This window comes from Gorilla gorilla, chromosome 6, assembly GCF_029281585.2.
Source record: "Gorilla gorilla gorilla isolate KB3781 chromosome 6, NHGRI_mGorGor1-v2.1_pri, whole genome shotgun sequence".
Classification (NCBI taxonomy): domain Eukaryota; kingdom Metazoa; phylum Chordata; class Mammalia; order Primates; family Hominidae; genus Gorilla; species Gorilla gorilla.
The window spans coordinates 85,461,085-85,482,076 of NC_073230.2; the positions used below are offsets into that span (position 1 = coordinate 85,461,085).

At 39.2% G+C, this 20,992-nt stretch overlaps 1 protein-coding gene across 1 annotated transcript in view; it reads left to right on the forward strand.

The window, feature by feature from the left end:
• Positions 1–20,992, forward strand: part of LOC115932769 (AP-3 complex subunit beta-1-like) — a 158,520-nt gene that overhangs the window by 109,836 nt on the left and 27,692 nt on the right. The window contains 1 exon segment of the mRNA XM_063708061.1: positions 5,315–5,421. Coding sequence (XP_063564131.1) covers positions 5,315–5,421 — 107 coding nt within the window.

Below are 20,992 nucleotides of genomic sequence, written 5' to 3' on the forward strand. Positions count from 1 at the left end.
TTAGCCAGGCGTGGTGGTGCACACCTGTAATCCCAGTTACTCGGGAGGCTGCAGCAGAATTGCTTAAACCTGGGAGGCGGAGGTTCCAGTGAGCCAAGATTGCACCACTGCACTCCAGCCTGGGTGACAGAGTGATATTCCACTACGAAAAAAGAAAAAAGAAAGAAAAAAAGCATCAGTCAAGCTGTTGGAGGCATGAGGGGAGGGTATACTAGGCAGAATAAACTTATGGAGGAGGGAAAGAGCTTGCTACTACCAGAAATAATGATTGTCTGTCTCTAAGGCAGCAACCCTAGCAATAGACTGACTCTACTACAAAACAATTTGGTTATTTCTCTTACTATTTCTCTATTATATCTGTTGAGGGAATGTTATCATGAGCACAGGTATTAGTCCTATGCTTTTAATTGGTTTAGTAGTTTCTTTGTGTCTCATTTTATTCATTTGTAATTTTTTTTAAAGACTATAAAACTTCCACAGTTTCTTTAGATCATTAAGTTATATGACTCTCTTTCATGGGGGTCAGTTAACAATACATGAGAAAACATTTGTTCTAGGATAATATATGACCTAACAGTCTTTTGTTAGACTTAGAGATATCAATATGCTTTCTACGTTTCAGGCATATTTTATATTCCTGGAAATTAAACAATATATTTTAGGACCCCATACCATGTGCTCTCAGTAGGACGATCATAAATCAGTGATCATATTCTAGTGTTCTTTTATAGGAAATGTAAACCTATGTCATTACATTGTTAGTACAACTGACAGTGAAATATTTAAAAAATCTCTGTCAGCCAACAATAATCATACCTCAAATAAGCCTTATGATATGTGATATCACATTGTTGAGTGAATTTTGGTCAAGGCAGTAGAGTGGAGTCACTAAGAGGACAGTGGAGCAAGCTGTCTGAGTTTCAATCCCAGCTCTGTTACTCACTAGTTGTGACATCTTGGGCAATTTACTTAACCTCTCCATGCTTTAGCTGCTTTGTCTATAAAATTGGGATGGTACAAATACTTTTGGGAGTCATTTAATTCTCAAAGGATGAAATGACTTGATATACATAAAAGCATTTAGAACTGTGCCTGACACATGATAGGCATTACTGGGTTAGTGATGATGCTGGTGCTGATGATGCCAATGATGCAGCAAATTACAAATTAAATAACAACGTATTAAGCCATTATGTATTCAGTTTTTCTTATTCTTAAATCTTAAGGCAAAGCTTTGATCAGAAGAATAATTGAATAATTACTGTATTAGATCTACTTTTAGAAAAGAAAAAAAGTTTTATAGAAAGTTTTTAAAATAAAAAGAAGAAAATAAAATTAACCTGTAATCCAAACACCCCAGGTTAACATTCTGACATACCAGTTTAGATTCTCTTCATATGCAAATCCCCCCTTCCAAATTGGATTCTACTGAGAAACTGTTTTATCACTTGCTTTCTCCTCTGTTTAAAGTACATGTTCTTAGTTGGTGTGGTGGCTCATGTCTATAATCTAGCACTTTGGAGGCCAAGGCGGGAGGATTGCTTAAGCCCCAGGAGGTCAAGGCTGTAGTGAGCTGCAGTTGTGCCATCGCACTCCAGCCTGAGTGACAGAGCAAGACCCTATTTCCAAAAACAAAACAAAACCTACGTTCTTTATAACTGTATGGTTGTCCTTTATCCTGTTAGAACAAATTCTGTTTAACAGATTTACTATTGTTGGGAATTTAGCTGTTTTCCATTTTTTGCTATCATTAGTGAAGTAACATTCATCATTGTAAATATATTTTTCAATATCTCTGTAACTGTTTCCTTAAGATAAATTTCCAGAAGTAGTATTGCTGAAACAAAGACTTTGAAGAATTTGTTTGTCCAAAATTGCCTTTTAGGCTTGGCATGGTGGCTCATGCCTGTAATCCCAGCTACTTGGGAGGCTGAGATAGGAGGATTGCTTGAAGCTGGGAGTTCGAGACCAGCCTGGACAACAAAGTGAGACTCCTGTCTCTACAAAAAGATAGAAAAATTAGCGGGGCATGGTGGCATACACCTGTAATACTAGCTACTCAGGAGGCTGAGGCGGGAGGATTGCTTGAGTCCAGAAATTCAAGGCTGCACTGAGCTGTGATTATGCCACTCCACTCCAGCCTTGGTGACAGAGAAACTCCTTCTCAAAAATAAGTAAATAAAATTGCCTTTCAGGAAGCTTGTACCAGCTTACACAGTATTAATATGAGGATGCTATATTCCTTGTACCTTCACCAATGCTAGATTTTGTATTTTAAAATTACCTTTTCTAATTTGCCAGGTGGGCATGATATTTCATTTTAACTTGTATGCTATGACATTTTTTTAAAAAACCCCATAGAGTCACTTTGTTTTTACACATTACTAATTAAATACTTCAGCACAGTCACCTAGCCTCAGAATTCACTTTAGGGTAAGCTTTCAATGCCAACTTTCATCTTGCCATACCTGCAAACAGATGCATAATCATCTCTTTACTACCAGAGCACACATCTTCTGAAATTATATTAAAACCCATCCTTTTTTAAAAAACAGCAGGACTTGCTTGCGGTGTGAAGTTTCTTCTCTTGTCTCTTGATGGTATTTAGCCAAGCCACAGTTGAAATCAGAGGCTGTTTCTTATTCAGTTTTTTATTCGTTACATGGGCATTCTAATATTTTGAAAGGACGGATGGTGGATGGGTGGGTAGATAGATGTACAAAGGAATGAATAAACATGCATTTAGAACTTACCTGAAAAGTTACGTGTTGCATGGGAAGGCAACATATTATGATCCAAGTTAGAAGAAGCAGTTTCTAATTCTATAGTGGTTCTACCATTCACTTTTTATGACCTTGTCAATATTAATCTCCCTGTGGCTCAGTTTCCAGTGTCTTCAATATTAAATGCTCTTTTTAAGCCTTCTCATTGCCATTGGTTTTAGTCTTTTTCACTTCATTCCTATTGTAAATTCTTCCCTACTCCCAACCCTGCCTTCAGTCTGTGCATTGTACTACCACCTGATTAACCATCCTGCAGAACCATATTCATTGTCATTCCTCTGTTTGATCGATTTTTGACTGTTCCCCTTGGTCTATAGGATAAATCCAGTCCCCTTAGTTTTTCAATTTCCTACCTCCCAGCCTTTGTTTATAACATTCTGTTATCCAACAATTAACCGGCTTCTTTCTTTCCTCTTATTCAAATCTCACCCTTACTTAAAAATTGGACTTCATTCCCTCCTGTTCATGAAGCCTCCTCTTCCACTGCTTCTCCAGTGATCCTTGTTTTCCCCCTGACTCTGTGACACTTGCTAAACTGTACAGGGGTTTTCTGTGTGGGTCTAAGGAAGCCTGGGGATTTGAAGCTGTGCTTCAGCCGTACTAAGTGAGCATAGGGAAGACCAAGAGCTCCACTCCCTCCCCATCCAACCTCCAGGCTGCTTTCTCTATTATATATGTTGAGATTTTGTTTAGTGTTTCCTTTGAAATTTTTCTTCTTTGGCCGTATCATTTACGGACTGTATTGTTACTTTTTTTTTTTTTTGGTCAAATACATGTATCTCTTTTTCTTAATTAGGTTTTGTTACTTGAGGATCTTGAACTTTTTTGTCTCTCACTTGCTACCTTGCAGAATAAATATTTGTTGTTAACTTTATGGATTAATATTTGTTCTGCCTTGTTCACTGGATATTGTGAGACTAAAATGAGAAAAAGATGCTTTGAAAAGTAATGTCACAGCTGGGTGTCGTGGCACACGCCTGTAATCCCAGCAGTTTGGGAGGCCAAGGTAGGAAGATTGCCTGAGCCTAGGAGTTAGCGACCAGCCTGGGCAACATGGGGAGACCCCATCTCTAAAAAAAAAAAAAAAAAAAAAAGGCTGGGTATGGTGGCATGCACTTACTCAGGAGGCTGAGATTGCTTGGGCCCAGGAAGGGATTGCACTGCTTTACTCCAGCCTGGGCAACAGAGCAAGACCCTATCTCCAAAAATAAAAATAAAAAAGAAATGTCAAATTAACTAAATGTTATTCCCTTTAGGATATTATCTTGGAATGAGAATTTGTTGGAAGCTAAAACTTGACCACATTGTAATGTATTTTATTCAAATGGTTTAGAAACACCAAAAATTAATGTTATTGTCTGTTCACACAGACTAGCAGAAATGCAAACATGTAAAGACACAAATTTGTATTACATGAGAAGTACAGTTACAGAAGTTTGTCCAAGTATATCTGTGGAACAAAGAAGGCACATATAAGCTGTTTGCAGGTGAGCCAGAGAGTGTTTTCCTTTTAAAGGGTAGCTTGCCAGATCGAAGTTGCAAGATGAGCAAGGCAGAGAAGTAGGCAAACAGAGTAGAATATAAAAGGCTCCAAGACATAGAACAAGATCTTGGGAACTATTATCCCATAGAGCTAGCACATAACAGTGCTGAAATTGGAGATAAGCTGGACCTGAATAGTCCAGTATGGCGGCCAGAAGCCACATGTAATTACTTAAATTATGCAAAGTTTAAAATGCATTTATTTAGTCATACTAGCCACATATCAAGAGTATGTTAGGCATATGTGGCTAGTGTCCACTTTATCAAATGTAGAACATTTCCATTATTGTAGGAAGTGCTGTTTGGGCTGGTGCAGACCATAGAGGACTTTGTGAACTTAATTGAGGAGTTGGGCTTTTATCTTGTAGGCAGTTATGAGCCTTTGAAGAGTCTTAAGCAGGGGAGTAACATGACCAGACTTGCATTTTTAGAAGATTTCCAAACTTACAGGTATCAGTTCTCAAGTATATAGCAGTTTTAGAATCAGTCAAACATTTCTATCTAGCACATAGCTTTTGCTGAAAAAGTATAATTACAAGGGAATTAGGTAGCCTGATTAGAGTGGAGAATAAAATAGATATAGGATTTGAACATCTTTCAAGACTTCTAATTCCACTGTAGCATTCTCTTGGAAGCGGTTGTTATTCTTATGATAGTCTGGAAAGAAAATGTTTCTTTACTTTTTTAGGGAGATTACTGGGTGATAAATGTTAGTGATAATGTTATGTGATAAAAATTTTCACAAACTATTACTCAAGATATTTATATCCTTATTTTGTTATAGGATTTGCCATTATGTTTTGAAAGCTAAGACTAATAACTGCCATGACTTGATAATAAGTTGACTAAATCAAGATGTTAAATAGAATTGTCATACATTTATTAATCAAAGTAATTTAATTAGATTTACTAACAAAATAAAAATGTTGCTTTTAATAATTTGAATTAAACGTTCACGCACATTTACTAATTTGGGCCTTTTCTTACAGTTAACCCAGTATCCACTCCAGTTGCACTTCCCACACCAGCTCTTTCTCCAAGTTTGATGGCTGATCTTGAAGGTTTAAACTTGTCAACTTCCTCTTCAGTCATCAGTGTAAGTTATTTTTAAAACCCACCAGCTCGGTTTTCTTATGTTGCCATTGTATCTTTTTTATTAAAATGTAAATACTTGAAGTGGATTCTTAGTTTTGAACAGATTCTTCTCTAAGAACAAGCCCAATTTAGCTAAGACCTTTTAATTTTTTAAATAATTTACTCAAACCATTATCTTCTCAATTTTTTTCCCTTGTTGTCCACACTTAATTATCATCTGTATGTTTTTCTCTGGTATTGTTATATATCTGTAACATACAAAGGTTCTTCACCACATTGACGCAGTACATATACCTGAACTGTGCCACAAAAAGTTGTCTACATTAACAGACTTTCATTTCCGTAATCATTTTATTCCTACCACACTATTTTTTCATAGACTATTAAAAATTCATGACTGTTTTTATTTAAAAGTTCAAGATTTTTTTTTCTGTCTTATTTTTGTACATTTATTTACATGTGTTGGTGTCTTTAAAATTATTCTTTAATGTTATTTATAGAATGTGATGTGAAGTGAGGCTAGAACCTACCTGTCACAAAATAATGCAAAAACCATCAACATATCATGGTATTTGAAGCTGCAACAACTGTTTATTGTGCTAGCATATTATATCCACTAACTTTTCACTGTAAATCAAGCATGCTGCCTAAGATGTATAATCTGTTGATATGCTTGACCTCCTGTTAATTTGTTGTCAGAAATCTGACAGACTAAGAGACAGAATAGTAAGCTTTGCTGGGCATAGGTAGCTTCAGTAGATCTGGTTCTCAGGGCTGGCAGGGTACTACATGGCATATAACTGATCATCTGAGCTGCCTGGGAGCATAGAGCTGCTTCTGCCAAAAGTGGGAGAAAAGAAGTGTTTAATTCTTGTGTGTTATTATGGAAAAAATTCCTCCTTTAAAGCAAATATGCTATCAGGGCTATGCAATGAAATACTAAAAAAAGCTATCTGCATTTCTGTTCAACATTGGTCACCTCGCTCAGAAAGTACAGGTGAAAAGTTTTAAGCTACAATGTTCTCCTTAAGCATAGAATGAGATTATCTCTTAACTACCCAGAAATGAGTAAGAATGGTATTTGTGATTTTAATTTGCCCTTGTTTCTAAAAGGAAAAGGCACATTAAAAGATATGAGGGGGAAGCATTGAAAATAAGCAGTTAAGTCTTTCATTTATTCAGGTAATAAATATTTATTGAGCATTTGTGGTAGGCTCTAAAGAAAAAGTGTTAATCAAAAAATCAATAGTGAAGCAGTTAGTTCCTTGAATGGAACAGGAGGTCCCTAAAACCCTGGTTGGCAGTAAGGTAGTGAATAAATAATAACTTGGGCCCTAATATCAGATGTCCAGGGTGCAAACCCCTGCTTTGCCACTTAATAGCTATGTGACTGTGGGCAAATTGGTACTCTTACACCTCATTTTCCTATGAGAATACTATCTACCTCATAGGATTGTTATGAGATTAATGAAATAATATATGCAAAGCTCTTAGAACAGTGACTGACACATTGTCATTACTCAGTAATTATTAACGAATATTCTCCAAAGTGATATGATATGTGATAATGGACTCTGAGTGTAGACTCTTCTACTTTATTAATAATAAGAAGAAAGCAGTTGAGATTAGAAAAGCTTGTAGTAAATTTTCATTCATCACAAAGTAATTGACAGACTCACCCTTTTATACTAAGGAAAATATTTATTGAGATGGTCTCTTCAAAGGAAAGAAAAGCACTCCATCTAAAGTTGGGCAAAAAATGACCGCCAGTTGACACGGCTGAGTGAAGCAGGACCACAATACTCACTCCCCAAAAGCTAACAAAATGATCAAACAAGTAGTGCTAAAAAGAATGACAACCAGAAGTTCACCAGCAACAATAAAATATGGACAGGAATAGAACTTTAAACAAAGAAAATGCTAGAACTCTGAAAAATGGAACTTGTAGAAATAAACTGAATATTCTACTGCAGAATGGCATGGCTCCTAATAGCATATCCAGCCCTCAGAACAGTACTGAGAAAAGAAGATGAATCAACCAGAGTTTAAGCTTCCTCATTATGTATCTGAATTTGGAAAGAAGTGGACAGAAGACATCAGAGGAAAATAAAGAAAACCCCTCAAGAATTACAACTCCCATATAATGCTGTGAGATCTCAACAAGTCTAGGAGCTTTTTTGGATCCTGAAATGAAGTTCATAGATGATAGAGTACATCTATAATTTTAAAGTCAACATGTTGTCCTAGTTGAATAGAAAAAATAAAAGTAATATAAACTAATATTTTCAATGATATGTAACTGTTTGACCATGACTACACTAGAAGTAGTTAAATGATGCTGGCACTCGTATATAGAACTCATGAATGTGAGAACTATATGTGCAGATTGATATAGGTGTGTTATTCGGCAACGCAAATGCTACGGGTTGTGGTATTTCCATCAGTGACATAATTTTCCAAACACTGAGCAGTTTTTCTGCACCAAAGTAGTTGCATCACTGGAAAATTGAGCCTGTTAAAATCTTGCCAAAGAAAAAACTTCGTGTTTTATATGAAATGTTCTAGGATTAAGTAATTTTAAGCACGTTGTCTAACGTGTTTAACGTGTCTAATGAGACAGTTGAATGTTAATAGTTTCATTTTCTCATAGTAGGAAACAGAGCTTTTGTGAGGGACATGGTACAGTCTGTATCGTCAGGATCTGCCCTATTCATTACTACGAACATCTAGCATTCCTGGCCTTCACTCCTTAAAGCTAGTGGCATCCTTTACTGTCCCTCCCTCCAGTCGTGCTCTAGTTGTAAACGTCAAAACATTGTGTAGCAGTGAAAACCACAGGCTCTTGATTCAGACCACCTGTGTTCAAATCAGAGTTCTGCACTTTACAACTTAGAGACTTTGGGCAAGTCAGTTTACCTCCCAGTGCCTCCATTATTTTCATCTGTAAAATGATCATGCTACCTACCTCATGGGATTGTTGTTGGTATTAAATGATTAACAAACATGAAATGTTTATAACAGTACCTGATATGTACTAATAACTAAATATTTCCTGTTATCATTTTCATTACACATACATCATTAGTGCAACTTTATAAAGGAAATGAAGTGTGACCCAAGAAAACTGTGTTTTCTTCTTACTATTAAGGCTGTACATAGATATGCTGAAACATGAAAATTACTATGGATTCTACTTTAAAGAAAAAAGAGTGGGGATACTGCTGATTGTTGAAACCAAGGAAAGGGTGATTCAAAGTAATAGAATCAGTAGCTATAAAAATTGTAATCATGTGATTGAGTATAAATGATAAAAATAAGAAACCAAAACTAGAAGGTGGGGAAAGATGACAGGATGCATGGTAATTATTTTTTCGATGTAGGTAGGAAAACACTCCGTAATATGCAAAATTGAAACCGCTTTTGTTTTTGTTTTTAATGAAATGCAAACCTCTTAATGATTTGTATATACTCAAAGAACATCTATCTGATGTTTTGGAGGGTTTTTTATTTTTTGGTTTTAATTCCATTTCTTTTTCTTCAAAGTAAGATTATAGTCCCATTCTAAGGGATAATTTGTCTGTTTCTCTGTGTATCTGTCAGTGGTTACAGAAATGTCATGTTCACCATGGTTAACAGTTACTTTAGATGGAATGGTTTCGGAATGACTTGTTGATTGTTTTGGTACTTTTCTGTAATGTTTAAATGTTTTATAATAATAAATGATAACTTTTTAAAACAAATTATTACTATAAAAATGAGCAAAAGGACAAGAACTGGAAAAATTAATTTATGGTATAACAAATCAATAGTGCTTACTCGTAGGAGAATTAGTGCTTATAAGGAAATACAAGAGTAGCTTCTGGGGTGCTGATAATGTTCTGTCTTTTGATCTGGGGGCTGTTACATGGGTGTATTCAGTTTATGAAAAATATCATTGAGCTTTTGCACTTAAGATATGTGTACTTTATGTATATTGTACTTCAACAAAATATTTTTAAAAGTGGACAAATGATATAAACACATTATTCATAGAGGAGGAAATATAGATGATAATATGCGAAAAAGGTTCAGTGGTAGTAATGAAAAAATGTAGAGTTAAAGAACCATCTTGCCTGTAACATTAGCAAAAATTACAAAAACCAACATCTGTTGTTGCTGAGGTATGCAATGAAGCAGGCATTATACACTGCTCCACTGGTAAAAGTATAAATTATTACATCATTCTGGATGGCAGTTGGGCCATCTGTATAAAAAGCCATCAAAATATGTATACCTTTTGACCAGGTAATCTCATGTCTAGATTCTTCTTCTAAGGAAATAATTAGAATTACACAGATTTATGTGCATGGTTGTTCAAACCTAAATGTCTAGTGGTAGTAGTGATGGTTACAAAAAGTATGCAAAAACAATTTAAGGAATTTTGTACAATTATTAAGATGTTTTTATTACATATTTTAATAAGATAAAATATGGTATAATGTAAGGTGGAAAAAAGGATACAAAATGTTATATATATAATCTAAATTTTGTAGAATTGTACAATTGTACTGTTTTTAAATACAGGGAAATTGAAAGAGTAGAAGAAACTGCATCATAATTTTAACAGCTTCTCTGAATGATGAGATTATGGATGTTTTATATTTAATTTTCTTCTGCATATTTTTTAATCTTTTCCAGATTTTCTCTAATCAAGATGTAATACATCTATTACCCAAAAAGCAATACTTGTAAAATAGAAATGGAAAGCACATATATGAATGACGAGGATTCCTTTTTATTTGTTTGGGTCTTTTTCCTTTCCTTTTCCTTTTCCTCTTCCTTTTCTCTTTCTCTTTTCTCTTCTTTTCTTTTTTTTTTTTTTGACAGGGTCTGGCTCTGTCGCCCAGGTTGGAATACATTGGTGTGATCTTGGCTCACTGCAACCTCTGCTTCCTGGGTTCAAGCCATCCTTCTACCTCAGCCTCCTGAGTAGCTGGGACTACAGCCGCCTGCCACCACACCCTAATTTTTATATTTTTGTTGGTAGATATGGCTAATTTATTGGCTAATTTTTAAATTTTTGTTGGTAGAGCTAGGGTTTCACCATGTTGCCCAGGCTGGTCTCAAACTCCTGGGCTCAAGTGAGCCACCACACTCAACCAGATTGCTTTTTATTGACCCATCTGATATCTGTCTTTCTAGATCACCACTACTAATTAATTGGGTGATATTGAGCAAATCACTTGGTTTTTTTCAACTATGAAATGATAGCAAGGCAGATTTCCATGTTTTCTTTTAACTCTGATATTCTATGTGTGTATGAACCTGAGATGGAATTTCAAATTAATGAAAATAATTTCACTGGGATAATTTGAATAAGTTTGTTAAAATAAAGAGATGAAACTTTTTTAGTTTATATGATGACTTTCTAGTCCATCTGTAATTTTTATTTATTCTAGTAAATGTTATTTGTTTTCCTTATGTATATTAGATTTTTTCAATTAACAAAATATTTACAGTGAAACCCAAAGAACAGTTGCTTTTTCACAGCAAATATTTTTCTAATTAAAAAAGTCACTATTTGTTCCTATCCTTTTAATTATATATTCAGAACACAGAGATTTTAAAAAATAATGCCTGACAAACATTATTATCATTATAAGGAAAGGCTTTAGTTTTTTAAACTCTATAATAAATATTATTTATAAACACAGCATGTTTTAGTCTTGCCAGAGACTGGCCATTGGCCAACAGATAGCTCTATTGAGGGAACATTTTAGTTCCTGCTGTAGTATCTGAGTGAACAAACCGGTTAACTTAATAAATTTTTTTTTAATGGATTATTATTTGGTCCTGAGTTTAAATCAAGACCTGCAAACACATAAACATCAATCCTTAAAAATGTATGCTTCTTGCAGGGATGAAAAAAGAATAGGGGGAAAAAAGACAATTTTGTGTGTAAGAATAAATGTGAAATAAGAATAACTTGTTCACCTCTGGTATTAGAAATGTTGAGTGAAACTTTGATCTGTTGTGCTTTAAATTACTTTGTATATTTGGGTCACAAAAATTTTAAGTGAATAAAACAGTTAAAGTTAACTATTTTAGTGTATGTTCTGCTTTAACTGGTAAACATCAACATGAAACCTTGACTCATCCTTTGCATTTTTTGTTTCTTCTCAAACTAGTTGTGCAAGAAAGTATATTTATTTACTCACTATTTAATATTATGTTTTTATGGAAAAATCAGACTCTGACCTTCCTAGGTTAATAGGTTCTCAAGGTGGCCAGGTGTGGTGGCTCACACCTGTAATCCCAACACTTTGGGAGGCTGAGGCAGGTGGGTCAACTGAGGTCAGGAGTTTGAGACCAGCCTGGGTAACATGGTGAAACCCCGTTTCTACTAAAAATACAAAAAATTAGCCTGGGGTGGTGGTGTGTGCCTGTAATCCCAGCTACTTGGGAGGCTGAGACAGGAGAATTGCTTAAACCCGGAAGGCGGAGGTTGCAGTGAGCCAAGATCGCGCCACTGTACTCCAACTTGGGCAACAAGAGCGAAACTCCGTCTAAAAAAAAAAAAAAAGGGTTCCCAAGGCAATCCCCAAATGTCATAATACCATAATGGAGATATACTATCTATGATTCTTTAACACCTAATAACAAGTCAGAGGTTTTCTGTGGAAATACACTTTTAGAGTTCCACCTTAAAATGCTAAGAACTCATTTAGAAAGACAGAGTGACATTTGTGAAATGCATTGAATCTGGAGCCCAAAGACCTGGTTTTCACCCTTGCCTGAGCTGTGTTTATTATCATTGTGACTTTGAGCAGTTCTTTGACTTGTGTAAACTTCCGTTTTTTAATTTACAAAATGGAGATAATACTTTTTATAAGGTGGTTGAGAAAGGACTCACTGATAAGATACTTAGAGAGCTGAAGGAGGTGGAGAGAGAGCCATGCTTACCTCCAAAGGAACAGCATTCCAGAGAGGAATATGCATGGCATGTTTAGAACAGCAGAAAAAGCCAATGAGGCTGGAGCGAAGTTCAGCAAAGGCAAAGGTGGAGAGAGTTGAGATCCAAGAGGGAGTAGGGAGTCATGTCACGCCTTGGTGAGGATCATAAGGATTGTCTTTTACTATGAATAAAATGGGAATCTTTGCAGGTTGAACAGAGGACTAATGAGATTCAACTTAGTGTTTTTAAAAAGATCTCTCTGGCCTCTCTGTTGAGAACAGTTCATAGGAGAACTCTGGTCAAAACAGGGGTCCTGGTTATAAGGCAGCACTCCAGGCAAAACAAGCCAGAGGTATGGATGAGAGAGGCAGCTGCAGATAGAAGTGGTCACATGCAGGATGTATTTTGAAAGTAGACCTGGCCAGGTGTGGTGGCTCAGGCCTGTAATCTGAGCACTTTGGGAGGCCAAGGCAGGAGGATCACTTGAGCCCAGGAGATCAAGGCTAGCCTGGGAAACATAGCAAGACCCTGTCTCTAAAAAAAATAAAAAATTGGCTGGGTTTGGTAGTGCATGCCTGTAGTCCCAGGGACTTGGGAGGCTGAGGTGAGAGAATCGCTTTAGCCTGGGAAGTCATGGCTGCAGTGAGCTATGATCACGCCACTGCACTCCAGCCTGGGCAACAGAGCAAGACCCTGTCTAGGAAAAAAAAAAAAGAAAGTAGACCCAAAAGATTTGCAGATGCTTTGCATGCAGTGTGTAAGAGAAAGAGAGGAGTCAAGGATGACTCCAGGATTTTTGTTACGTGAACTTTAAGAATGGAGTTGTTATTTATTGAGTTGGCAAAGACTGCGGGAGAAACCAGTTTGGTGGGAGAGTGCGAAATTGGGAATTTGGTCTTGCACGTGTTAGGTTTATTTTTTTCTTTAAAAACAATTTTTAATGTTTTAAAAATAAATAGACAGATGGGGTCTCACTAAGTTGCCCAGGCTGGTCTCAAACTCCTGGGCTCAAGCGATCCTCCCGTCTTGACCTCCCAAAGTGTTGGAATTATAGGCATGACCCACTGCACCTGGCTTTGCACATGTTAAGTTTGAGGTGTTAGTTAGATATCCAAATGGAAACATCAAGTAGGCAGTTGCATATGTTGGTTTTGAGTTTAGGGATGAGATTGAGATGAAGATAAAAATGCTGGAGTCAGTCAGGCATGTTGGCTCACGCCTGTAATCCCAACACTTTGGGAGGCCAAGGTGGGTGGATCACCTGAGGTCGGGAGTTTGAGCCCAGCCTGGCCAACATGGCGAAATCCTGTCTCTACTAAAAATACAAAAAATTAGCCAGGTGTGGTGGTGGGCGCCTGTAATCCCAGGTACTCAGGAGGCTGAGGCAGGAGAATCACTTGAACCTGGGAGGTAGAGGTTGCAGTGAGCCGAGATTGCACCACTGCACTCCAGCCTGGGCGACAGAGTGAGACTGTCTCAAAAAAAAAAAAAAAAAAAAAAAAAAAGCTGGAGTCTTCAATGTGGAAACAGAATTTGGACTTAAGAAACGGGATGAGATACCTGGGAAGGCGTTGTATAGTTTGTCTCCGACTGGAGAGGGTGAGTTCTTTGAGAGGAGAGGCTCAGTTTTATTTTGTGTTTCTGTGTTTCTTTTTCTTTTCTTTTCTTTTCTTTTTTTTTTTTTAGACAGAGTCTCTGTTGCCCAGGTTGGGGTGCAGTTGTGCCATCTCAGCTCACTGCAACTTCTGCCTCCTCAGTTCAAGCAATTCTCCGGCCTCAGCCCCTGAGTAGCTGGGGATTATAGGCACCCACCACTACACCTGGCTAATTTTTTTGTATTTTTAGTAGAGATGAGGTTTCATCATGTTGGTCAGGCTGGTCTCAAACTCCTGACCCCAGGTGATCTGCCCACCTTGGCCTCCCAAAGTGCTGGGATTACAGGCATGAGCCACAGTGCCCGGCCTATTTTGTGTGTTTCTGATACCCCCTAGCACAGTTCCTCACACATAGGTAGGTGCTCAATGAGTGCTTATTACACTGAGCAGGGACTTTGTGATGCAAATGACTGTATCCTCAATACCTAGCACAGAGTGGTACCCAGCAAATATTTGACAAATAAATGTGTATTTGAATAAAGTGGAAAAATGTTAACTGCCATGGGAAATGTCGGAGATGGGTATTCCAGATCATGATTTCTCTCAAGAGCATTCACCCGGTCACCATCACAGGATTTATTCTGCCTGCTTTATATTACTTTTTTTTTTTTTGAGACAGAATCTCGCTCTGTCACCCAGGCTGGAGTGCAGTGGCGCACTCTCGGCTCTCTGCAAGCTCCGCCTCCAGGGTTCACACCATTCTCCTGCCTCAGCCTCCCAAGTAGCTGGGACTACAGGCATGTGCCACCACACCTGGCTAATTTTTTTGTATTTTTAGTAGTGATGGGGTTTCACTGTGTTAGCCAGGATGGTCTCAATCTCCTGACCTGTGATCCACCCACCTCAGCCTCCCAAAGTGATGGGATTACAGGCGTAAGCCACCACGCCCGGTGCTTTACATTAAATTTAAACATACTTGAGCACCAGATTTTTATGATTTTCTCTACAGTCGTCATATGAGTGAAGGTGGTAATATGGACACAGCATTTTCTAAACCTGGCCAAGCAAGAGAACCATCTGTTGAGCTTTTCAGAATATTAGGCATCACTCCAAAACCTACTGAATCAGAATCTCAGGGGTTGTGCCCTGGAGAATTATTTTTTAAAAGCTCACTAGGTGCTTCTGATTTAGCTCATTCTCTGATGGCATTTGGATAATCAGTCCTAAGGCCCCAGGCCCTGCTCTGTCATTGACTGTCATTTTGAGTGAGTCATTTGATCTCTGGGTCTTTTTCCCACTTATAAAAAATGAGGATGAGAGCTGGGTGCCTAGATTTGTTTGTAATATTTAATCTCATTTTGATGCATGCAGGGTCTGTGCTAATAGCCTCCCTTTTATTCCTGATGCTGGTCATTTGCATCCTCTCTCTTTGCTTTTTTTTTTTCTTCGATTAGTCTGGCTAGGGATTTCTTATTTTTAATTGATCTTTTCGAAGAGCCAACATTTGGCTTAATTGATTTTTTAAATGTTTCTATTTTAACTTCACTGATTTCTACTCTTACATTTTTTTTTTTTAATTTTTATTTTTTGAGATGGAGTCTTGCTCTGTCACCCAGGCTGGAGTGCAGTGGCACAATCTTGGCTCACTGCAACCTCCACCTCCTGGGTTCAAGCGATTCTCCTACCTCAGCTTGGGAGTAGCTAGGATTACAGGCACATGCAATCATGCCTGGCTAATTTTTGTATTTTTAGTAGAGATGGAGTTTTACCATGTTGGCCAGGCTGGTGTTGAACTCCTGGCCTTAAGAGATCTGCCCACCTCAGCCTCCCAAAGTGTTGGGACTAGAGGTGTGAGCCACCCCTCCCAGCCTGCTCTTATATTAATTCTATTTCCTTCTTTCTGCTTGTTTTGTGGTTATTTTGCTCTTTTTTTTCTAGTTTCTTAAAATGGAAGCTCAGATTCTTAAGATTTTTTTTTTTATTGCTTCTTCTCTAAGCATTTAGGGCTACGAATTTACCTAAAGTTTACTTTGGCTGCATCTCACAGGATTTGGCGTTTTTTTTTTTTTAAGAGATGGCATCTCCCTTTGTTGCCCAGGTCAGACTGCAGTGGTGTAATCATAGCTCATTGAAGCCTCAAACTCCTGGGCTCCAGGAATCCTCCCACCACAGTCTCTCAAATACTTGGGACTACAGGTATGCACCACCATGCCCAGCTGATAGATTTTTATATGTTTTGTTTTTTTTAATTGAGGTGAAAGTCACACACCTTTTTTATTTATTTATTTTTTTTTTTTAGACAGGGTGTCACTCTGTTGCCTGTGCTGGAGTGCAGTGGTGTGATTATAGCTCTCTGCAGCCTTGAATTCCTGGGCTCAAGCAATCCTCCCACCTCATCCTGAGTAGCTAGGACTCAGGCTATTTTTTTTTTTTTTTTTTTTTTTGAGACGGAGTCTTGCTCTGTGGCCCAGGCTGGAGTGCAGTGGCACAATCTTGGCTCACTGCAACCTCCACCTCCCAGGTACAAGCAACTCTCCTGCCTCAGCCTCCAGAGTAGCTGGGATTACAAGTGCCTGCCACCATGCCCGGCTAATTTTTGTCTTTTCAGTAGAGACGGGGTTTCACCATCTTGGCCAGGCTGGTCTCGAACTCCTGACCTCATGATCCACCCGCCTCAGCCTCCCAAAGTGCTGGGATTACAGGTGTGAGCCACTGTGCCAGGCCCGACTCAGGCTACTTTTTTATTTTTTTTTGTAGAGATGGGATCTCACTGTGTTGCCAGACTGGTCTTGAACTCCTGGTCTCAAGCGATCCTCCTACCTCAGCCTCCCAAGGTGCTGGGATTACAGGCATGAGCCACCACACCCAGTCCACATACCATTTTAAAGTGTTACAATTCAGGCTGGGCATGGTGCCTCACATCTATAATCCCAGCACTTTGGGAGGCCGAGGCAAGCAGATCACCTGAGGTCAGGAGTTCAAGACCAGGCTGGCCAACATGGTGAAACCCCAATCTCTACTAAAAATACAAAAATAGCCGGGCATGGTGGCGCATGCCTGTAATTCCAGCTACTTGGGAGGCTGAGGCAGGAGAATTGCTTGAACCCGGTAGGCAGAGGTTTCAATGAGCCGAGATTACGCCATTGCACCCCAGCTTAGGCAACAAGAGTGAAACTCCATCCAAAAAAAAAAAAGAACTGTAGACAGGATAGTTTCATCTACCTGTCTTCATGTGTTCAGTGACTCTCTCTTCCATCTGCTCTAATGAATTCGAAATAGTCTGGTGAATTTTTCATTTCCATTTCTATAATTTTCTTTTTTTTTTTTTTTTTTTCTGAGATGGAGTTTCGTTCTTGTCACCCAGGCTGGAGTGCAATGGTGCGATCTTGGCTCACTGCAACCTCTGTCTCCTGGGTTCAAGCAATTCTCCTGTCTCAGCCTCTCGAGTAGCTGGGATTACAGGTGCCCGCCACCATGCCTGGCTAATTTTTGTATACTTTTCAGCTTCAGACTTTGATTCCTTTCAATAATTTCTATTTTTTTCTTTCTTTTTTTTCTCTAAGCTTTAGTTTGTCTATAATAAATTCTTTTTTTGAGACAGGGTCTCACTCTGTCACCCAGGCTGGAGTGCAGTGGTGCAGTCTTGGCTCACTGCAGCCTTGACTTCTCATGCTCAGGCAATTCTCCCACCTCAGCCTCCCAGGTGGCTGGGACTACAGGCGCATGCCACCACACTTGGCTGATTGTTTGCATTTTTTGTAGAGAGGGGGTTTCGCCATGTTGCTGAGGCTGGTCTTGAAATCCTGGCCTCAGGTGATCTGCCCGCCTCAGCCTCCCAAAGTGCTGGAATTACAGGCATGAGCCACTGCCCCTCACCTGTCTATAATATTTTCTATTTCTTTATCGATGTTCTGCATTTTGTTGAGACATTGTTCTCCTTGTATCCTTTAACTCTTTATTCATCGTTTCTTTTAGCTTTTTGAGCAGATTTCAGACAGCTGATTTAAAGTCTTTGTCTAGTACTTTCAATGTCTGTGCTTCCTTAAAGACAATTTGTTTCTTTTGTGAATGGGCTGTACTCTCTTAATGTCACTGCATGGTTTGTAATTTTTTTTTGAAAATTGGAGTCAGGCACAGTGACTCACACCTATAATCCCTTTTCCCCAAAAAAAGAAAAAGTAAAATTAAAAAGAAAAAAAGAGTCCAGGCGTGGTGCCTCACGCCTGTAATCCCAGCACTTTTGGGAGGCCGAGGTGGGCAGATTGCCTGAGGTCAGAAGTTCAAGACCAGTCTGGCCAACATGGTGAAATCCCATCTCTACTAAAAATCCAAAAACAGTCAGACATGGTAGCGTGTGCCAATAATCCCAGCTACTCAGGAGGTTGAGGCAGGGGAATTGCTTGAACCAGGGAGGTGGAGGTTGCAGTGAGCCGAGATCGCACCACTGCCCTCCAGTCTGGATGACAGAGCGAAGACTCCGTCTCAAAAAAGGAAATCAGACATTTTGAGTATTATAATGGGGTAACTGGAAATTATTTTATCCTCCCCACCACCCCTGGGTTTGCTTTTGCTGTGGGCTGTAGCTGTTTGTTCAGTGACTTTCTAAACATTTTTGCAAAGTGTGTCTTCTTTTACATGTGCGGTCTCTGAAAGTCTCTCTGCCGTTAGCTTGTGTTCAACTAGTGTTTTAACAGAGATTTCCTTGAATGCCAGAAGCCAAAGGTAAAAAAAAAAAAAAGAAAAACACAGCTCTTTCCGTCTTTGTGGATTGCCACTGTGCTGGGGTACTGGAGCAGTCCTTCAGGGCTTAGCCAGTCTGTGTACAACTTTTTATTTATTTTTTTGAGATGGAGTCTTGCCCTGTCGCCTAGGCTGAAGTACAATGGCACGATCTTGGCTCACTGCAGCCTCTGCCTCCCAGGTTCAAGTGATTCTCTGCCTCAGCATCCTGAGTAGCAGGGATTACAGGCTTGTGCCACCACGCCTGGCTAATTTTCCACCACACCCGGCTTACTTTTGTATTTTTTAGTAGAGACGGGGTTTCACTATGTTGGCCAGGCTGGTCTCAAACTCCTGGCCTCAAGTGATCTACCCGCCTCAGCCTCCCAAAGTGCTGGGATTACAGGCGTGAGCCACCGCACCCGGCCCAGTCTGTGTACAGCTTTGCCCTAAGCTTTACTCCCTGCCTGCAGGGAGGATGGAGAGGAGCCACAGATGAAAGCTCAGCATCCTTTCTCAGGTCTATTCTGAGAATGTGCTCTGCACTCAGCATGTGCATGGCTACTGAAATTCCATAGTACACATGGGCAGGTCCGAATTTCAGTACCCAAATTTCCCATAGAAACTCTCCACAGCTTCTTCTCCCATGCTGTCAGCACACCTATAGTTTGCCTCAACTGTAATCTTTTGCCTAGGCATCAGCAGGGTATGCATTTGATTTACAGTGTTTTCAAGGAATACCCTCTGTGTAGCCACTTTTCTGCCCTGTGTGAGTTCTGGGTTAGGTGAAACAAAGGCAGCTGCCGTGTATCAGTTCTTTTGGCAGCCCTCAGGCAGCTGAGAACAGGAAAACACAATGCTTTGAGAATAAGGTCTGCTCTGCTGCCTTCAATACCAGAAACCACGCTGGGACTGTGGGCTGCCATCTTCAAGGTTCCCACTGAACCATGGAAGGTTGTGGGGCAAGGGCAAGTAAAATAACCCAGTTTTCCTACCATTTTGAAGTTGCTTTTTTCTTGATTCAGTGTTCATTTGGAGTATTAGTCAGTTTTCACACTGCTGGAAAGAACTGCCTGAGCCTGGGTAATTTATAAAGAAAGGAGGCTTAATTGACTCACAGTTCCACTTGGCTGGGGAGGCCTCAGGAGACTTACAATCATGGTGGAAAGCTAACAAGAAGCAAGTACCCTCTTCACTGGCTGGCAGGAGAGGGGGGAGAGTGCAGGGGAAACTGCCACTTAAAAACCATCAGATCTCATGAGAACTCCCTCACTATCACGAGAACAGCATAGGGCGAACTGCGCCCGTGATCCAGTCACCTTCCACCAGGTCCCTTCTTGACCCCTGGGGATTACAATTCAGGATGAGATGTGCTTGGGGACAAAGAGCCACATCAGATGATCTGGTTATTGTAAACCTTTGATTATTTTTCTACAGTTCTCATGAAGTTGATTCAGACAGTTTTGCTTGGTTTATCAATGTTTCTGTGGGGGGATGGGGACTTGGAGATACCTACTCTGCCATTTTTGCTGATACCAGTCAACATGTTATATTTTCACTTTTACATAATTCAATATGTTTTCCAGTTTCCCTTGCGACTCACTCTTTGACCCATGAATTATTTAGAAGTGTATTTAATTTCCATGTGTTTAGAGATTTTCTGGTTTCTTTTTTAAATTGATTTAGTTTAATTATTTTACAGTCACAGAACGTACTTTATATGACTTCAGTTATTTTACATTTCTTAAGATTTGTTTTGGCCGGGCATGGTGGCTCACACCTGTAATCCCATCACTTTGGGAGGCCAAGGCAGGTAGATCACCTGAGGTCAGGAGTTTGAGACCAGCCTGGCCAACATGGCAAAACCCCGTCTGAAAAACACAAAAATTAGCCAGGCGTGGTGGTGCATGCCTGTAATCCCAGCTACTCGGAAGCTGAGGCAGGAAAATTGCTTGAACCCAGGAGGCGGAGGTTGCAGTAAGCCGATTGCACCTCTGCACTCCAGCCTGGGCGACAGAAAGAGACTCCATCTCAGAAAAACATTTGTTTTATGACCCAGGTTCTGGTAAATCTTGCTGAATCTTCCATGGGCAAAGAATGTGTACCCTGCTGTTGGTGTGTGAAGTCTCCTGTAAATGTCAGTTAGGTTCCATTGTTCGATGATGGTGTTCAGTTATTGTATTGTTTGCTGATTTTCTTTGCTGTTTTTTTCCTGTGAATGGTCTAAGCTTCCTATTTCCTGTTTCTTTGTATATTTTGTGGTTTTTTGTTGAGAACGTTGCATTTTAAGTGTTACAATGTAATGACCCTCAAAATGTGATTCT